This window comes from Phacochoerus africanus, chromosome 3, assembly GCF_016906955.1.
Source record: "Phacochoerus africanus isolate WHEZ1 chromosome 3, ROS_Pafr_v1, whole genome shotgun sequence".
Taxonomy (NCBI): Eukaryota; Metazoa; Chordata; class Mammalia; order Artiodactyla; family Suidae; genus Phacochoerus; species Phacochoerus africanus.
The window spans coordinates 197,389,051-197,404,891 of record NC_062546.1 but is presented as its reverse complement, the minus strand read 5'-3'; the positions used below and the strand labels follow the sequence as shown (position 1 = coordinate 197,404,891).

The following is a 15,841-nucleotide window of genomic DNA, read 5'->3' as shown; positions in this document are numbered from 1 at the left end:
CAGCAGAGGATGGGAAAATGGCAAAACGTTTGTCATTTTCACAAAACATATAACATGAAAGCAATATGTGAGGTCAAAGTGAATAAATACCTATATATTATTATAAGAGGTATGTTCCATGGCCAAGCTTCCTTTGTTAATGTATCACTCAGCTGGATAACCTCCAGCTGATAAAGCTCAACAGAAGATCAAAAGTAGAAATAAAAGATGCAAAAGCTATTTGTAACTGCTCCATTTAAAAAGCAAAAACAAGAGTTCTTTGGTGGTTTAGAGGTTAAGATTGCATTGTTGCTGCTGCTGTGTTCTGGGTTTGATCCCTGGCTCTGGAACTTCTGCATGCTGGGATGTAGCCAAACAACAACAAACCCCCCCAAAAAATGTAGTTTGTTTGAAAGATATTTATATTATAGAAGATATAATACGTTAAGTAATATATTATTAAAACAGAAAGAGAAGTTTGATTCTATTTTTGCAATAATCAAAGTTATAAAAGTGATTCTAACAAAGAAAGAAGGATAAAAAAAACCAACAAAAATGATAGCAACTGCTCAGAAACTGAAATCTATTAAACAAAGTTCCACAGAATAATCAATGAGTTCTAAAAGGTTTTTTCTTTTCCACACTATCTGCCCCCCCAACAATCTACTTTGTTGAAAATGAGGGTGCTCTACCTCTGCTTGATGAAGCAGAAAACAGTATGTCAGCTGTCTTTTCAGCTTTCAGTTTCTCTGACTGCTTCTCACACAGGAATGGAATTAACACAAGATTGTTAAATGTCCTAACTTTAAGAATTAAGAGATCTGAAACGACTGCACAAGCTATATACATCTATTCAATATGTCAAACACGGTAATTTTTAGTGTCTATAAAAATAAGACCTATGCATTTTCTGTTTCTCAACTCTACACCAAATACCAAACTGTGGAATGAGGTCTGAAAGATTATCACAAGGACATTTTAAAACAGTTGCCTCAAAATCTGTTATGAAGTCACCCAGTGTATGTATGAGAACTGAATTGTAGAAGGATATGTGAAGAGGATTTCTATGGGCAAAGCTGGTCTTTACATCTTCCTGCCAACTCTAAGCCTACTAGAGATGGACTTCAGAGAGGCCCTGTGGTCACTCTGCACTGATACCTGACACATTAAGAGGCATTAGCTACTGACTGAGGCACAAGCAATTAGAGAGGGAGGAAAAAGAAGTGGGGGGAGGGAAAGAGAGGGAGAGGCAGGCAAAGCTGCACTGAGGGCCTATTATACTCCTACCTACAAGAAGGGCAAAACACGCAGGAGTGTTTCTGTGCAGAGATGTGGGTCAAGAAGAAAAAAAGCCTTCTTCGAGCCATTTGAAACCCTGCCCATGGGAGCTCCCATGAGGGCAAGGACAGTCTAACAGAGAATGCGGATGTACTCATTTCTAGACTGAGATTGTATGCACTAATAAAGGGACTGTAGGACTTTTACTGCCTCAAAAGGATGGATGAAAAAAGTCACGGCCACTGAGAATGCATCTCATATCAGAAGAACAAGTTATCTCACTGAATAAAAGTTTTGGTTTTGTCTTTTGTCTTTTCAGAGCCGCACTCTCGGCATATGGAAGTTCCCACACTAGGGGTCTAATTGGAGTTACAGCTGCGGGCCTGTGCCAGAGCCACAGCAACGCCAGATCCAAGTCTTCCACCTATACCACAGCTCATGGCAATGCTGGAACCTCAACCCCCTGAGCTAGGCCAGGGATTGAACCTGCACCCTCATGGCTCCTAATCGGATTTGTTTCTGCTGCACCATGATGGGAACTCCTATCTCACTGAATAAATTTTAAAAGAACAGTAAGAGGCAAAAAATTAAGTTGATTTTTATGATTTCAACAGCCCATGAGTTCTAATTTTTCAAGTATGGCTATCCAGTTGAATTAATAAAGTGACCATAAATCTATAAAAACATGCATTAAAATATTATATATTTAAAGTTTTCTCATTCTCCTGTTTCAAAACTTTTACTTCTGTTGAGTTCAGTATTCACCATGGTTGAGGTAAAAAGTCCTTAAAAGAAAGTAAGATACTAAAGAAAAGTGTGCACCAGCTCTTCTAGAGAATTTTTTTGCTCACCTTTGGACAAGTGATTTCAGTCTGCTGGATCATGATGAGAGCCGAAGCTATGAGAGCTCCTTGCCTCACATAGTTCACAGGGTCATTCGTCATTGGTTCTAACAAATTAATTGCTTCCTGAAAGCATAAAAAAAAAAAAAAGTTAAAGTTCATATAGCTACACTTTCAGATTAGCTGCTGTCATTCTAAGTCAGTATTTTCATCTGACAGTGTAATCACAAGTGAATTTAAGACTACTTGAACACAACAGTTCAGAACTGAGTATATTTTTAAATTTTGATATAATTGATGGGATCTGAAAAGGAAGCTTATAGGACACAAGTGCTCCTGTCTTGGGGTAAGAGAGGTCAAAAAGAAAGTAAGAAAAAATGAGATTTTTTTTTTTGCTTTTCAGGGCCATATTCTCAGCATATGGAAGTTCCCAGGCTTAGATCACCACAACCACATCAATGCCAGATCCGAGCTGAGTCTGCAACTTACACCACCGCTCACGGCAACGCTGGATCCTTAATCCACTGATCGAGGCCAGGGATGGAACCCGCATCCTCATGGATTGTAGTTGGGTTCATTAACCACTGAGCTACGAAGGGAACTCCCAAAAATGAGATTAATGTTTGATAAACACATATTATTTTCAAGGTGCAGTGGGAAGTATTTTATATATGTTTTCCATATAATCCCCTTAGTCCTAAAACAATAACAATGCAACACAATCTTTATGAACAAAGAAACAGAGTTAAAAGGTAAATTGCCATGGAGTTCCTGTCATGGCGCAGTGGTTAACAAATCTAACTAGGAACCATGAGGTTGTGGGTTTGATCCCTGGCCTTGCTCAGTGGGTTAAGGATCCAGCGTTGCCGTGAGCTGTGTATCAAGGGCTCCAGGAATATAGGTATCACAACAAAAGCTCCAGGAAGCCTTATTAAAGAAACCACTAGAATTTTGTATATCTAGCATTTGTTCATTATTTGAGCAAGAACTCTTCGGCCCTATATAAATTCTATTAACACCCTTTTTTTCAGTGCTCCTTATGAGGTCTTTAGGTAGATATAAATCTGGAGGAATGGAGCAATAAGTTTATATGATTATCAAACTAATTTTAATGTCACTTTCCAAATATCCTTTGTTCTAAAGCCAAGTAAAGGAAGAATAAACTGAAACTTTTCTTTTGGTGGGGGGTGAAAAACGACTTTAAATTTCTTCATATGCCAACTTATTTATCTATTTTTTAAAAAAATCAGAGCTATTGGAGTTCCCATCATGGCTCAGTGGAAACACACCTGACTAGGATCCGTGGGGATATGGCCTTGCTCAGTGGGTTAAGGAGCCGGCAGTGCTGTGAGTTACGGTGTAGGTCACAGATGTGGCTCGGATCTGACGTTGCTGCGGCTGTGGTGTAGGCCAGCAGCCACAGCTCTGATTTGATCCCTAGCCTGGGAACCTCCATGTGTCTTGGGTGTGGCCTTAAAAAGCAAAAAAAAACCCAAACAAAACCAAAAAAACCAAAACACAAACAACCCCCCCAGAGCTATTAACAGATAATACACATACCAAATAGATGTATTTTTTCTCCCCACTTCCCTGAAAAGTGTAGCACCACTGTTTATGAGTTTTTCAAATGATACTCATTTATAGTCATTATTTACGAAGTAGTTGTGATAAAAACCTAACAAAATTTCTAACTGGTAAGTAAAAAGACACTAACTTGGTCTTTGAGGCATGTGATATAACTGCAGAGATATATTTTAGGGAGTTCCCTGGTGGCCTAGCAGTTAAGGATCTGGTGTTGTCACTGCTGTGGCATGGGTATGATCCCTGGCACAGGAAATTCCACATGTTATGAGCATCACCAAAAAAAAAAAAAAGAAAGAAAGAAAGATGTGTTTTAGAATAAATAGATGTTTCATGTTTTTTGTTTGCTTTGTCTTTTTAGGGCTGTACCTGTGGCATATGGAAGTTCCCAGGCTAGGGGTCGAATTGAAGCCACAGCCTATGCCACAGTCACAGCCTATGCCACAGTCACAGCAAAGCCACATCTAAGCTGCATCTGTGACCTACACTGCAGCTCACGGCAATGCCGGATCCTTAATCCGCTGAGCAGGGCCAGGGACTGAACCTGCATCCTAACAGATACTAGTTGGGTTCATTACTGTAGAGCCACAATGGGAACTCTGATGTTTCATGTTTTTAAAAGAATTAAAATACCAAACTTCAGACAGATAGGTATTGATGTGTAGATCATACGAACTATCTAGAAATAAAGCAGACTTGCTTAGTATGAGTAATGAAAATTTTTCATTGAGTTAACTTGTCAGATGCTGTGTCTCAAAGAACATTTGCTCCTAGATACCATATTAAGTTTAGAATAACCTGGAAAGAAAAAAAATCTAATTTACATTTAACTTACAAGGTCTGACATAAATTTCTACTAAAGACCCCAAGGAGAAAATACTCGGTAAAATATCCAACTATATTTTTCCTTTGTTTGTAGAACAGACCTGTGCCAAAAAAAAAAAAAAAAAAGAAGGCCAATTCCTATAAACTGCATTTTATATGCACAATGACTTTTCTAATAAAACTGAAGATACCTTCTCCTACAAGAAATTCTCCTTCAAAAGAAATGAAAACATTTAAAAAACAAAACTGTGAGGGCCGAGACCATGTCCGACTTGTTCGTCATTATATCCTTAAAATGATCTTCCCTCCATCATTCATTTGACAACTGTTTGCAGAAAATCTACTATGCACCAGGTCTGACGTTAGGTTCTAGCAGTAAACATTCTGTTCTCAGGGACTTCCCATTTTGGTGGAGAGGAGACGGAAACGAAATAAATAGGTGTAAGAGTATGTAAGGTGGTGACAAGTGCCATGAAGAAAAACAAAGCAGGGTGAGGAGACAGAATGAAATATGGAAGGGTATGTCTCTCTTTAAATTTTTATACAATTCTTGCCACATATAGTGTAAATGCCTATTTTATTTTACTTTATTTTTCTGTATTTTTTTTTTTTAGGGTTGCACCCATGGCATATGGAGGTTCCCAGGCTAGGGGGCGAATCGGAGCTGTAGCTGCTGGCCTACACCAGAGCCACAGCAATGCAGGATCCGAGCTGTGTCTGGACCTACAACACAGCTCACGGCAATGCTGGATTCTTAACCCAGTGATCAAGGCCAGGGATTTAACCTGTATCTTCATGGTTCCTAGTTGGATTCATTTCTGCTGAGCCATGACAGGAACTCCCAAGAATGCCTATTTTAATTCTAGCTTCAACGTTTCATGTGACTAGAAAAGGTGATTTATTAAATTTATTCAAGAAAAGCAAGTTAAAATCTAATTCCTGAATCACTCAATAAACTAATAATTATGCTTTGTCTTACTTTAGTCTAGACAAGAGATGATTTAAAAAGAGGCTCCTTTCTGACATAAAGACACTGGGAACAAACTGTTCCCCCCCCCCCCCCCCCGCCCCCAGCAATCCCGCACAGTAAAGTAAGGATGTTCTGGGGAGTTTTGTGAAGCAAGTGTGTGTGTTTGTGTGTGCGCATGCACATGTGCACTCCGTGCGTTATGAAAAGTTCCCCGTTTGAGGAACTGGCCAAGGTGTGTTTGTGTGTGCTATGAAAGGCAAAATGTGGTGCTTATGCCACATATTATTAAAGAATTAGTTCATTTCCTTATAATTTTCATGACAAACTGCTTTCAAGTCATCGATGTGCCTGACCTGACTCTTTATTTTGTCAGTTTTGAGGGCTTAACAAACACCAGGTTACCTATTATGTTCGTGAGGAGAAAAAAGGCAAAGAGCAGTTAAGTGTAAGCTTAAAACAACCAAAAAAAATCAGGAGTTCCCTTGGTGGCGCAGTGGTTAACAAATCCAACTAGGAACCATGAGGTTGTGGGTTCGATCCCCGCCCTTGCTCAGTGGGTTAACGATCCGGTGTTGCCGTGAGCTGTGGTGTGGGTCACAGACAGGGCTTGGATCCCGCGTTGCTGTGGCTCTGGCGTAGGCTGGCAGCTACAGCTCTGATTCGACCCCTAGCCTGGGAACCTCCATATGCTGCGGGAGTGGCCCAAGAAATGGCAAAAAGACAAAAAGACAAAAAAAAAAAAAACCCAAAAAATCAAACTGAGCTGACTACGGTAGCCTAAAAGAAGAACTTCGATTTTCGCAATACTAATTATTCAAATTAAACATGTAAAATAACCATGTAAAATGACTAGAGCAGTTTTTGAAAGAAAAAAAAGTATTTTTTCTTCTTTTGAAAGAAATCAGTGCTTTCAAACAGAAAGAAATTCAGCAGCACTGTTTCCCTTCGAGCCACCCAGGTAATGCGATGATGACCGTTTGTTCTTAGAAGGCTTTGAGCAATCCCGCGCAGTAAAGTAAGGCAGTTCGGGGGAGCTTTGTGAAGCAAGTTAAGTCTTACAGATCACAGCACACTTGTGCTTTCACAGCTGCTACCTAAACTTTTCTGCTAGGGAAAACAGTCTGGCGCCAGGAAAGGACTGACCCCACTGGCTTTGGGTTTACCTTGTTTCCTGTACCAGCACAGCAGATACCCAGGGCCATTGCGGCTCCGTAACGCACGTGAGGATTGTAACTCTCCGACAACAATGAAACCACGCTGGGACACTGTTCAGGGGTCCTGGTAAAAAACAAGAGATAAAGAAGACAATGCTATAGATGAAATATTTTAAATTAAGATGGAAGGATTTTAACCAATTTTTTTAAGTTAAGGGAAGCAGTTATATTTAATACAAAAGTTGCAGAATTAAAAATCTCCCACAAAATTCTAATTATTTACGTCAGAAACCTATCTTCAGTCCTGCGTCACAAACTACAATCATTCCCTTATGTCTCCTCCCTAGTGAGGAATGGCCATGCGGTGGAGGTGGTGGGGGGCACACCCACTTTTTTTTTTTTTGCTTTTTAGGGCCACACCCACAGCATATGGAAGTTCCCAGGCTAGGGGTCGACTTGGAACTACAGCTGCCGGCGTACAGCACAGCCAACGCAGGATCCAAGCTGCATCTGTGATCTATACCACAGCTCACAGCAATGCCGGATCCCCGACTCATGAGCGAGGCCAGGGATCGAACCTGCATCCTCATGGACACTAGTCGGATTCGTTTCTGCTGAGCCACAATGGGAACTTCTACTCTGTGTTTTGTTTCAGGAGACAAAAGTTCCTCACAGAGACTCCAAGATGTTGCCAAAGCTGCATGAGAGAGTTGAATCTCTCAGGATTACTCTGACTGAATATTAAGCTGGTAAATACGATTTGGTGATGAGAGAATTCTCATTTTTTTTTTTTGTCTTTAGCAATTATTTTCACGTTGATAAGAATAGAGAAAATTTTCTTTTCTCATCCTCATCATATCTGTAGCAAATACAAAAAAGACATGACTCTGACTAGTGAAGTACCTGATCTTATCTTTGAAAGACTCTTCTGTTACAGTCATTACCTTGACAGGCAGCAGGATGGGGGTAGTCACTAGAAGACAGTGTAAGGGGAGTTTCTGGGAGGCTGACACTGAACTTGAACCAGGTGCTGGTTACACAGGTATGTTCAGTTATGAAAACTCATCAAGCTGTAGGCTAATTATGTGTATTTGTAGATGTATATTATACTTCAATAAAAATTAGAAAAAGAAAAGATTACTCATATATATTTAATAGAAAGTTTAAAAAGTATACCATTGTGAACGAAAGCAGTTACTACCTACAAATCAGTTCAAATCTGTAATTCTATGTTGAAACTGTCCTCTAGCTGCAAACTTCAGTTGAGTGGTAAATTCAAATTTTAAATGAAATAGAGCCAAGTTAATGAAAACTGTCTATAAAGGTGGAATTTGGGAGAGAGGCAAGATAGGGTTAGGAGATTAAGAGGTACCAACTACTATCCACAAAATAAATAAGCTACAAGAATATATTGTACAACACAGGGAATACAGCCAATATTTTCTAATAACTATATATGGAATATAATCTTTAAAAATTGTGACTCACTGGAGTTCCCTCGTAGCCTAGTGGTTAAGGATTGTGGTTAATTATCATTGCTGTGGCCTGGGTTTGCTCCCTGGCCTGGGAACTTCTGTACACCATGGCATGGCCAAAAAAAAGTGAATCACTATATTGTACAGCTGAAACTTATGTAATATTGTACATCAACTATAACTCAAAAAACAAAACAAGAAAACAAACAAAAAACCATCGTTAAACAAAGAAAAAACCCCAGATGGAATTTTGCTGAAAGGGATCGCTGGATTATTTCCCCCACAACAGAGCCCATCACTCTTTCTTAATGTTCTCAGTTTGAAGAAGCTTCCTAGGATGAAAAATTTGTAAACAATACTTATGGCAATAATATGGAAAAATAGTTTGGTGGTATAAAAAAAGCAATATATCAGATAACAGAAGATAGGGGTTTTAGTCTCAGTTTTGTTAATTTATTTGTATGTGACATTAGGCAAATCACATTTTCTTTTCTGTAATCAGAGACAACATTCCTTGATTATCACGCAGAAATAATGTAAAAATAAATGAGCAAATAACTGAAAATATAGGACTAATGCATATGCTTTCAATTAGCAAGCAGTGAGATAAATAATAAGTTATATAAAAGGAAGCCATGAAGTAAAAACCCCATGTTCTAGTTCCTCTTTTGTTTCTAAATAGCTGGGATAATTTCAGACAAGGTCCAATTAACCAGATATTCTGGGGTCCTTTTCCACATCTGGAGAAAGAAGGAATTGAACCACAAGTTCTATAACGTCTATTCTACTTTACAATTGGCTTCTAAAAATGAACCAATCATCAAAGGCTTTAAATCAGAGTTCATTACTGCACAACATTTCTTCCGTGAGAAATATTCCTGTGAAATACAGATGAAATTTAAAAAGTAATGTTATAGCAAAGAGGTTGTTGGAGAACTACTGTAGTTAAAAGCATCACTTAACTTTTATTTTTCACTTCTATTAGGCTAAGAACTTAAAAGTTTTATCCATAGTTTGATACTCAAATCCTCTGACAAAGGCAAGCATCCTATCGTCACTTGACAAATTATTATTATTATTATTATTTTTTGTCTTTGTCTTTTTTTTTGTTGTTGTTGTTGTTGCTATTTCTTGGGCCGCTCCCGTGGCATATGGAGGTTCCCAGGCTAGGGGTCGAATCGGAGCTGTAGCCACCGGCCTACGCCAGAGCCACAGCAACACGGGATCCAAGCCCTGTCTGTGACCCACACTACAGCTCACGGCAACGCCGGATCGTTAACCACTGAGCAAGGGCAGGGACCGAACCCGCAACCTCATTGGTTCCTAGTCGGATTCGTTAACCACTGCGCCACGACAGGAACTCCACCTATTATGAATAAAACCACTCAAGGTCGCAAGGTCTCAAGGGCCAAGGGAGGAGACTGTGCCTTCTGTACTTTATTTCTCTTAAATTATTAGCACAGTGCTAGGTATTTTTAAAAAATGATTTTCATTACTAAATAAAAAGCAAAGGGAGCCAAATGAAATTTCTATTTAGAGACTTAACCAACAGTATTTTCTACTAGATTCAAGGCCTAATGGTTAATCACTGGGGGGGAATATCAGGCCCTCCCGGTTCCCCTCCCAATTTAAGTTTTCCACTCAGCTAGATAATCAAGGAAGAGTTAACAAACCTGTGAGTTACTTCATAAGGGCTAAGGGAGGGTCTTTTAATTTACGTGCTTTGAAGTTCCCAGTAGGAGACCACACAGAGTGTTAGAGTGTTTAAAAGTGACACACTGAAATAGGTAATTGAGTTCTGATTTGTTATTTCAATAAAACCTCCTGGCTTGTAGCTAAGAGTCATCTTACCAACGTTACTGTTTGTACAACCTTCCACAGGGCAGGACTTGTGCAAGGGCACATACACAAGTCACTGCCATATTATCCAACATAAACCACACACGCGAATTCCTTTCTTTCAATACTCTGGCTATTAAATACTGTTTATTGACTATTTTGTGTAACCTCAACATTAAATCATATTAATGAATTAAAATGCTTTCAAGAATATGATGTCTTTTTCTAATCTATCTTCCCAAGAATATAGCAATATACATCTATAGACAGAAACGCTGTTCTACGCACATGGGTGTGGTCCATCGCAGTGGGAATTTGGTGAGACCTTAAACCTCAGGGCAGTCCCTTGGTAGAGCTATGAATTTATATTCTCATTAGGTTAGTTCCACAGCATTAACATAATGCCACAGGAATTAAGAATATTCCCTGTTTAAATTCCTTGTACTCCCTACCAAGAGACATCAAATAATCTGAGCAGCATCCTGAATTTTAAAGTGCCTACTGGATGTCTTTAACTAAATATACCACAAATATCTCAATCAATATATAGAATTCCATATAGAAAGAGGGACAAAGAGCACCCCTCCCCTAAACTGCTTCTTTTCCCACCAAGACAGTTCATCTACACACAAGGAAGTTCACATTTTCAATCATTCTAGTCTCTCATTCTCCACATCTAATCTGCCAAATTAAGTAAAACCCTTAGGGAGTTCCCGTCGAGGCACAGAGAAAACGATCTGACTAGGAACCACGAGGTTTCAGGTTCGATCCCTGGCCTCACTCAGTGGGTTAAGGATCTGGCATTGCCGTGAGCTGTGGTGTACGTTGCAGACGCAACTCGGATCTGGTGTGGCTGTGGCATAGGCCAGCAGCTGTAGCTCCGATTAGACCCCTAGCCTGGGAACCTCCATGTGCTGCGAGTGTGGCCCTAAAAAGCAAAAAAAAAAAAAAAAAAAGAGAGAGAGAGAGTAAAATTCTTAAATCTGGTTTCTGTTCTGTTTCCATTGCTTGTTTAATCATCTCTCCCTTGAAGAACACAGTGATTCCTTAAATGATCTACCTGTCTCCTTTCCTTCTCATCTTCAAAAAGCTGTGCTAGAGAGAACGTGGACTTGGAATCAGAGACACCTGGATTCCAGTTCTAGGACAGCCATTTATTAAGTGCGGCAATCGCTAAGACTCTCACAGCCTTAACTACTTTGCGCATAAAATGTTATCTGCTTCATCTTATGCATGCTGGAAGGAGTTAGTGGTGTGGTAGAGTAGAAAACTATACTATCATTTCTAAAATCTAGATGCATAACCAGAAATTGCCTTTGGGTCAGAACCAGGAATCTGGCTACTAGTATGCTGCAGTGTGACCTCTTATTTTTTAATTTATTTTGGCCACACCTTTGGCATGTAAAAGTTCCCAAGCCGGGGATCAAATGGGTTTTTGTTTTTTAAAAAGGTAAGGTAACTCATACCCAATGTAAACAATTTTACGTACTCAAAACAATGTAAAGTAAGTTGGATACTAAACCTAGAAAGCTGGTTATATTCAGAGTTCTGACCTCCAGATTTCCTCACCAACTTTTCCGGGAGCTAGTGGCACAGAGAACACTTTACCTACCTCGCCCCTCAGGTGCACCGAGGACAAGATCTTCCAGGGAAAAGTGACTCACAGCAAAGAGCTTATCCTAAACGTATCTCAAAACTTCATTTAGCTTATGATTCCCCTCTTGTTAAAAGTATTCTACTTAGAATAGGGCATTAACAATTTCATGAGGTTTAGAAAAAGATTTTCCTGCAAACATAAATACAGAGCTTTGCTGGGAGCCTACTGCAAAAAGCTTTACCTGGTTGATTACCATAAAGGATGAAATAAGTTGTGAGGGCTATAAACACAAAAGGACATAAAAAATTCTTTTAAGTTTCTTAGTCTAATAACAGTTCCAACTCTGACACATTCTTCAGAAAATGTTAAGACAAGGAATGATAAATTCTTTAACAAATTGGCTTAGACATTCAAGCTCTTCAAGGGTATAATAAAATCAAAGATTCTATGTTTATTTTACTTTTTTAACAGGCCACTCTAAAAGGACAAAAGAATCTTTCCAAGCAATGATCAGAATGCAAACAATCACTGAAAGGAAAACTTCCTCACATTAACCTTTATCCAAACACATACACACACGTTGGTATATGTGAAATTTTTAAAAGTAAGTTAAAAAATGAATAAGTGATAAAACTACATCATCACCATTTAGGAACTTTGAATTAATGGGCCTCAGCATAACACCATGCTAACACCATGAGAGGAGAACAGCTAGACTTTATACCTTATGTACACGGTTAGCCCCTCCTTGAAAAAAAAAAGAGTGAAAAACTGAACCTGAATGTGACCAAGTCTGTAGATCTAACTATCACTTTATAGGAAATATAGAAGATGAAAAAACACATTATATTACATACAGGGATGCAACCAGCAAAATCCATACTGCTGAAAACTTGACAGTAATAACGACCTGGTTTCTTCAACAAATAAGCTGCAAGGAAGGAAAGAGAAAGAGAGACAAAGAGAGGCAAGGCAAGAGATGGAGAAAGAACCTACAAATTAATAGGAAACACATTAAATCTTTTTTTTGGCCGCCCCACGGTATACAGAGTTCTGGGATCAGGGATTAGATCCTATGCTGCAGCAGCTATGAAAACACCAGATCCTTAACCTACTCTGCCAGGCTGGGGATCAAACCTGCATCCCAGCACTGCAGAGACAGAGCTGCTGCCATTCCACTGCACCACAGCAGGAACTTCAATACATCAACTCTTTAATAATAGTCCATAAGACCTTCTTTTAGTTACTTTAGATAATTCTGACACTCCTTAAAAGTTAGCTTTTCTCTTTTAATTATTATTATCTTTTGTCTTTTTAGGGCTGCACCCACGGCATATGGAAGTTCCCAGGCTAGGGTTCGAAATCGGAGCCGCACTTGTTGGCCTACACCACAGCAACGCCAGATTCGAGCCGTGACTGTGACCTACACCACAGCTCACAGCAACGCCAGCTCCTTAACCCACTGAGCAAGGCCAGGGATCGAACCTGCGTCCTCATGGATACTAGTCAGATTTGTTTCCACTAAGCCACGACGGGAACTCCAAAAATTAGCTTTTCTATGTAAATATTTATCTCAAGATAAATGTCGCAAAACAATTCCTATGGTTTGTTATAATGTCCTTGGATCAGAATAACTAAGCATTTAAATGACTAATCCCTGATCAGCAACAAAAGTTCATCTCTATTCTCCATGAACATACTGAAAAACAAAAGTTTAGAAATGGTCAAGTCACAGGAGAAATAGTAGATTTTGTTACACTGGATGGGGATAGTTAGAGAGAGAGCTCTAACTCTTTGGCTGCTCTTTTGTGAACAGAGGGCAAAAGCAGAAGGAAGAAGACCTGTTAAGAAGCTACCTCGGGAGTTCCCTTGTGGCACAGAGGGTTAAGGATGTGGTGTTTGTTGACAGTGCAGTGGCTTGGGTCACTGCTTTGGTGTGGGTTCATTCCCTGGGCTAGAACTACATGCTGCAGACACGGCAAAAAAAAAAAAAAAAAAAGCTATTTGAGAAATCTGGTTGAGATATGACAGTGATGTGGATAAGATGATAGTTATGAATGTAGGTGGAAAAAGTCTGAAATATGGTGCCCATATTGACAAGAGAATTAAGATTACCTGATGGATAAAACACAAGACATGAGAAACTGCCCTTACCTGAGATAAAGACACCAACAAAACAGATTTGGAGGGAAAAAAGGCAAAGTTCAGTTCTGGACACTGTGAGTTTGAGATGTTCTTAGACATCTGAAGGAAATACTGAATAGGTAATTGTACATAACACTCTGGAGTTTGAAGGAAAGGTCTAGGCTAGAGATACAAATTTGGGAGTTTTAGTATATAGATAGTATTTAAAGCCTTAAGTGTGCATGGGATCACCAAGTACAAAGGGGAGAAGAGATGCAGAAATGAATCCTAGAGGGCACCCAATATTAAGACATTGAGGAGAAGAAAGCCAACAAGGAGACTATGAAGGAACAGGGGTGGGGTGGAAGGAAATTCAAGGGAGTGTGGAAGCCAAGTAAAGAAACTATTTTAAGGAAAAGAAAATAATCAACTGGGTCAAATTCTGCTGTGAAGTAGGCAGAGCAGGTTACATCATCTCCTTCTTACAAAAGCAGAAATTAAAACTCAGAGAAATTAGTTTGTCTAAGGTCTCCTAGCCATTAGGTGTATGCTGCTTGTCTCATTTCGTGACCCTAGAAACAGTTATGAGGCTGGAAATAAGAGTTTTAGGAGCTTTCTTGAACAAGCTGATGGGAAACCATAAGAGTAGATGGAAGGATGAAGAGGGAGATAAAGTCTTAGAGGACACGAACCTGGGGGAATGTGCATATTCAGAGGGCAGAAAAGTTTTAAGGAGAAATGTTCAGTCACCAGTGACAGATACTGCACAAAATCAACAACTGGTGTTAATTAGCAACTTTTTAAGAGTTGTTTTAGTGCAGTGTTGGGGATAAAAATCTGATTACAAGGGTTACAGACTGGGTGGGTGAAGAGAAAAAGACAGGCAATTTTCTTTCTTTCTTTTCTGTCTTTTTGCCATTTCTTGGGCCGCTCCCGTGGCATATGGAGGTTCCCAGGCTAGGGGTCCAATCGGAGCTGTAGCCACCGGCCTACACCAGAGCCACAGCAACGCAGGATCCAAGCCCTGTCTGTGACCCACACTACAGCTCACGGCAACGCCGGATCGTTAACCCACTGAGCAAGGGCGGGGATCGAACCCACAACCTCATGGTTCCTAGTAGGATTCGTTAACCACTGAGCCATGACGGGAACTCCCAGGACAGGCAATTTTCTAAAGACATCTAATGATTAAGCAAAGAGACTGGAGGAATAAAGAAAGCTTTTATTTTTCATTAACTGGAAACCTGAACATTTCTGCAAGAAAGAAGTTAAAGCTGAGGAAATGAAGTTTCAAGGCATGGATTCTATGTGTGAAAAACAAGGTACTTTATTCATCAAGATGCAAAGAATATCACAAAGAGTTGGGATCAAGAACTTAAGTAGAATTTAGTTGTGGAAATGAGGAATGACAACACGATCCCAAAGGATAGGATAGATGGAAAACAAAGACATCTTGAGAAGCTGAAAGGTGATAGTGCTTTCAGATTGGTCAAAGTCTTTGATTAAAATAAGAGGTAAATCCAGTCATCAGGTGAAAATGAGGGAGAGAGTCTAAGGAGAAGAGATTAAGTTTGAAACAGCTATTCTTACTAAAGTTTCAGCTCTTTCACTGATCTCATAAAAGAATGAACAAGGAAGGAATGAAAAAAAAAAAAAAGCCAAGAAATATCTGAGCTGCACTGTAGGCTCTGTTGAAGCAAGCTGGTCTTATTAGCTCTACCATGTCTGTTATTATAATTATCAGTATGCTCGTCTGCACCCCCCATAAGATTATAAATTACATAAAGGCAGAAAATGTTCATCTTGTTCATCACTGTACCTCTAAGAGCAAATGGAACTCAATGACCATTTCACAAATTAAATGAATATATAATGGACACAATCTACATATTGTTAAAAATTCCTTAATGTGTTAATGTTCAAAGGATACCATGAATGAGAGGTAAAAAAAAAAATCTTTGGCTGATTTAAGCTGTCTTCCTAAACGTTTCATATAAAAGATACTACACTATCCCTTTAAAGTGAAGACAATCTGTTGAATAAATAAAAGGCATCAGAGATAAAATTCAATTATTTCAGAAAAAAATACACTCATTAGGTCTTTGGTTATGGTCAGATTAGTGTTTATTTGACCTTAAATTACTTTAATTCCCCCCTTTTTTTTGGCTGCAGCCACA

At 39.3% G+C, this 15,841-nt stretch overlaps 1 protein-coding gene across 1 annotated transcript in view; it reads right to left on the bottom strand.

Moving 5' to 3' along the window:
* Positions 1 to 15,841, bottom strand: part of PSMD1 (proteasome 26S subunit, non-ATPase 1) — a 102,772-nt gene that overhangs the window by 32,437 nt on the left and 54,494 nt on the right. The window contains exons 17-18 of the mRNA XM_047773744.1: positions 6,639 to 6,753; positions 2,109 to 2,225 (exon numbers count right to left, since the gene is read on the bottom strand). Of these exons, the coding sequence (XP_047629700.1) occupies positions 2,109 to 2,225; positions 6,639 to 6,753 (232 nt within the window). The remainder of the gene's footprint in view (positions 1 to 2,108; positions 2,226 to 6,638; positions 6,754 to 15,841) is intronic.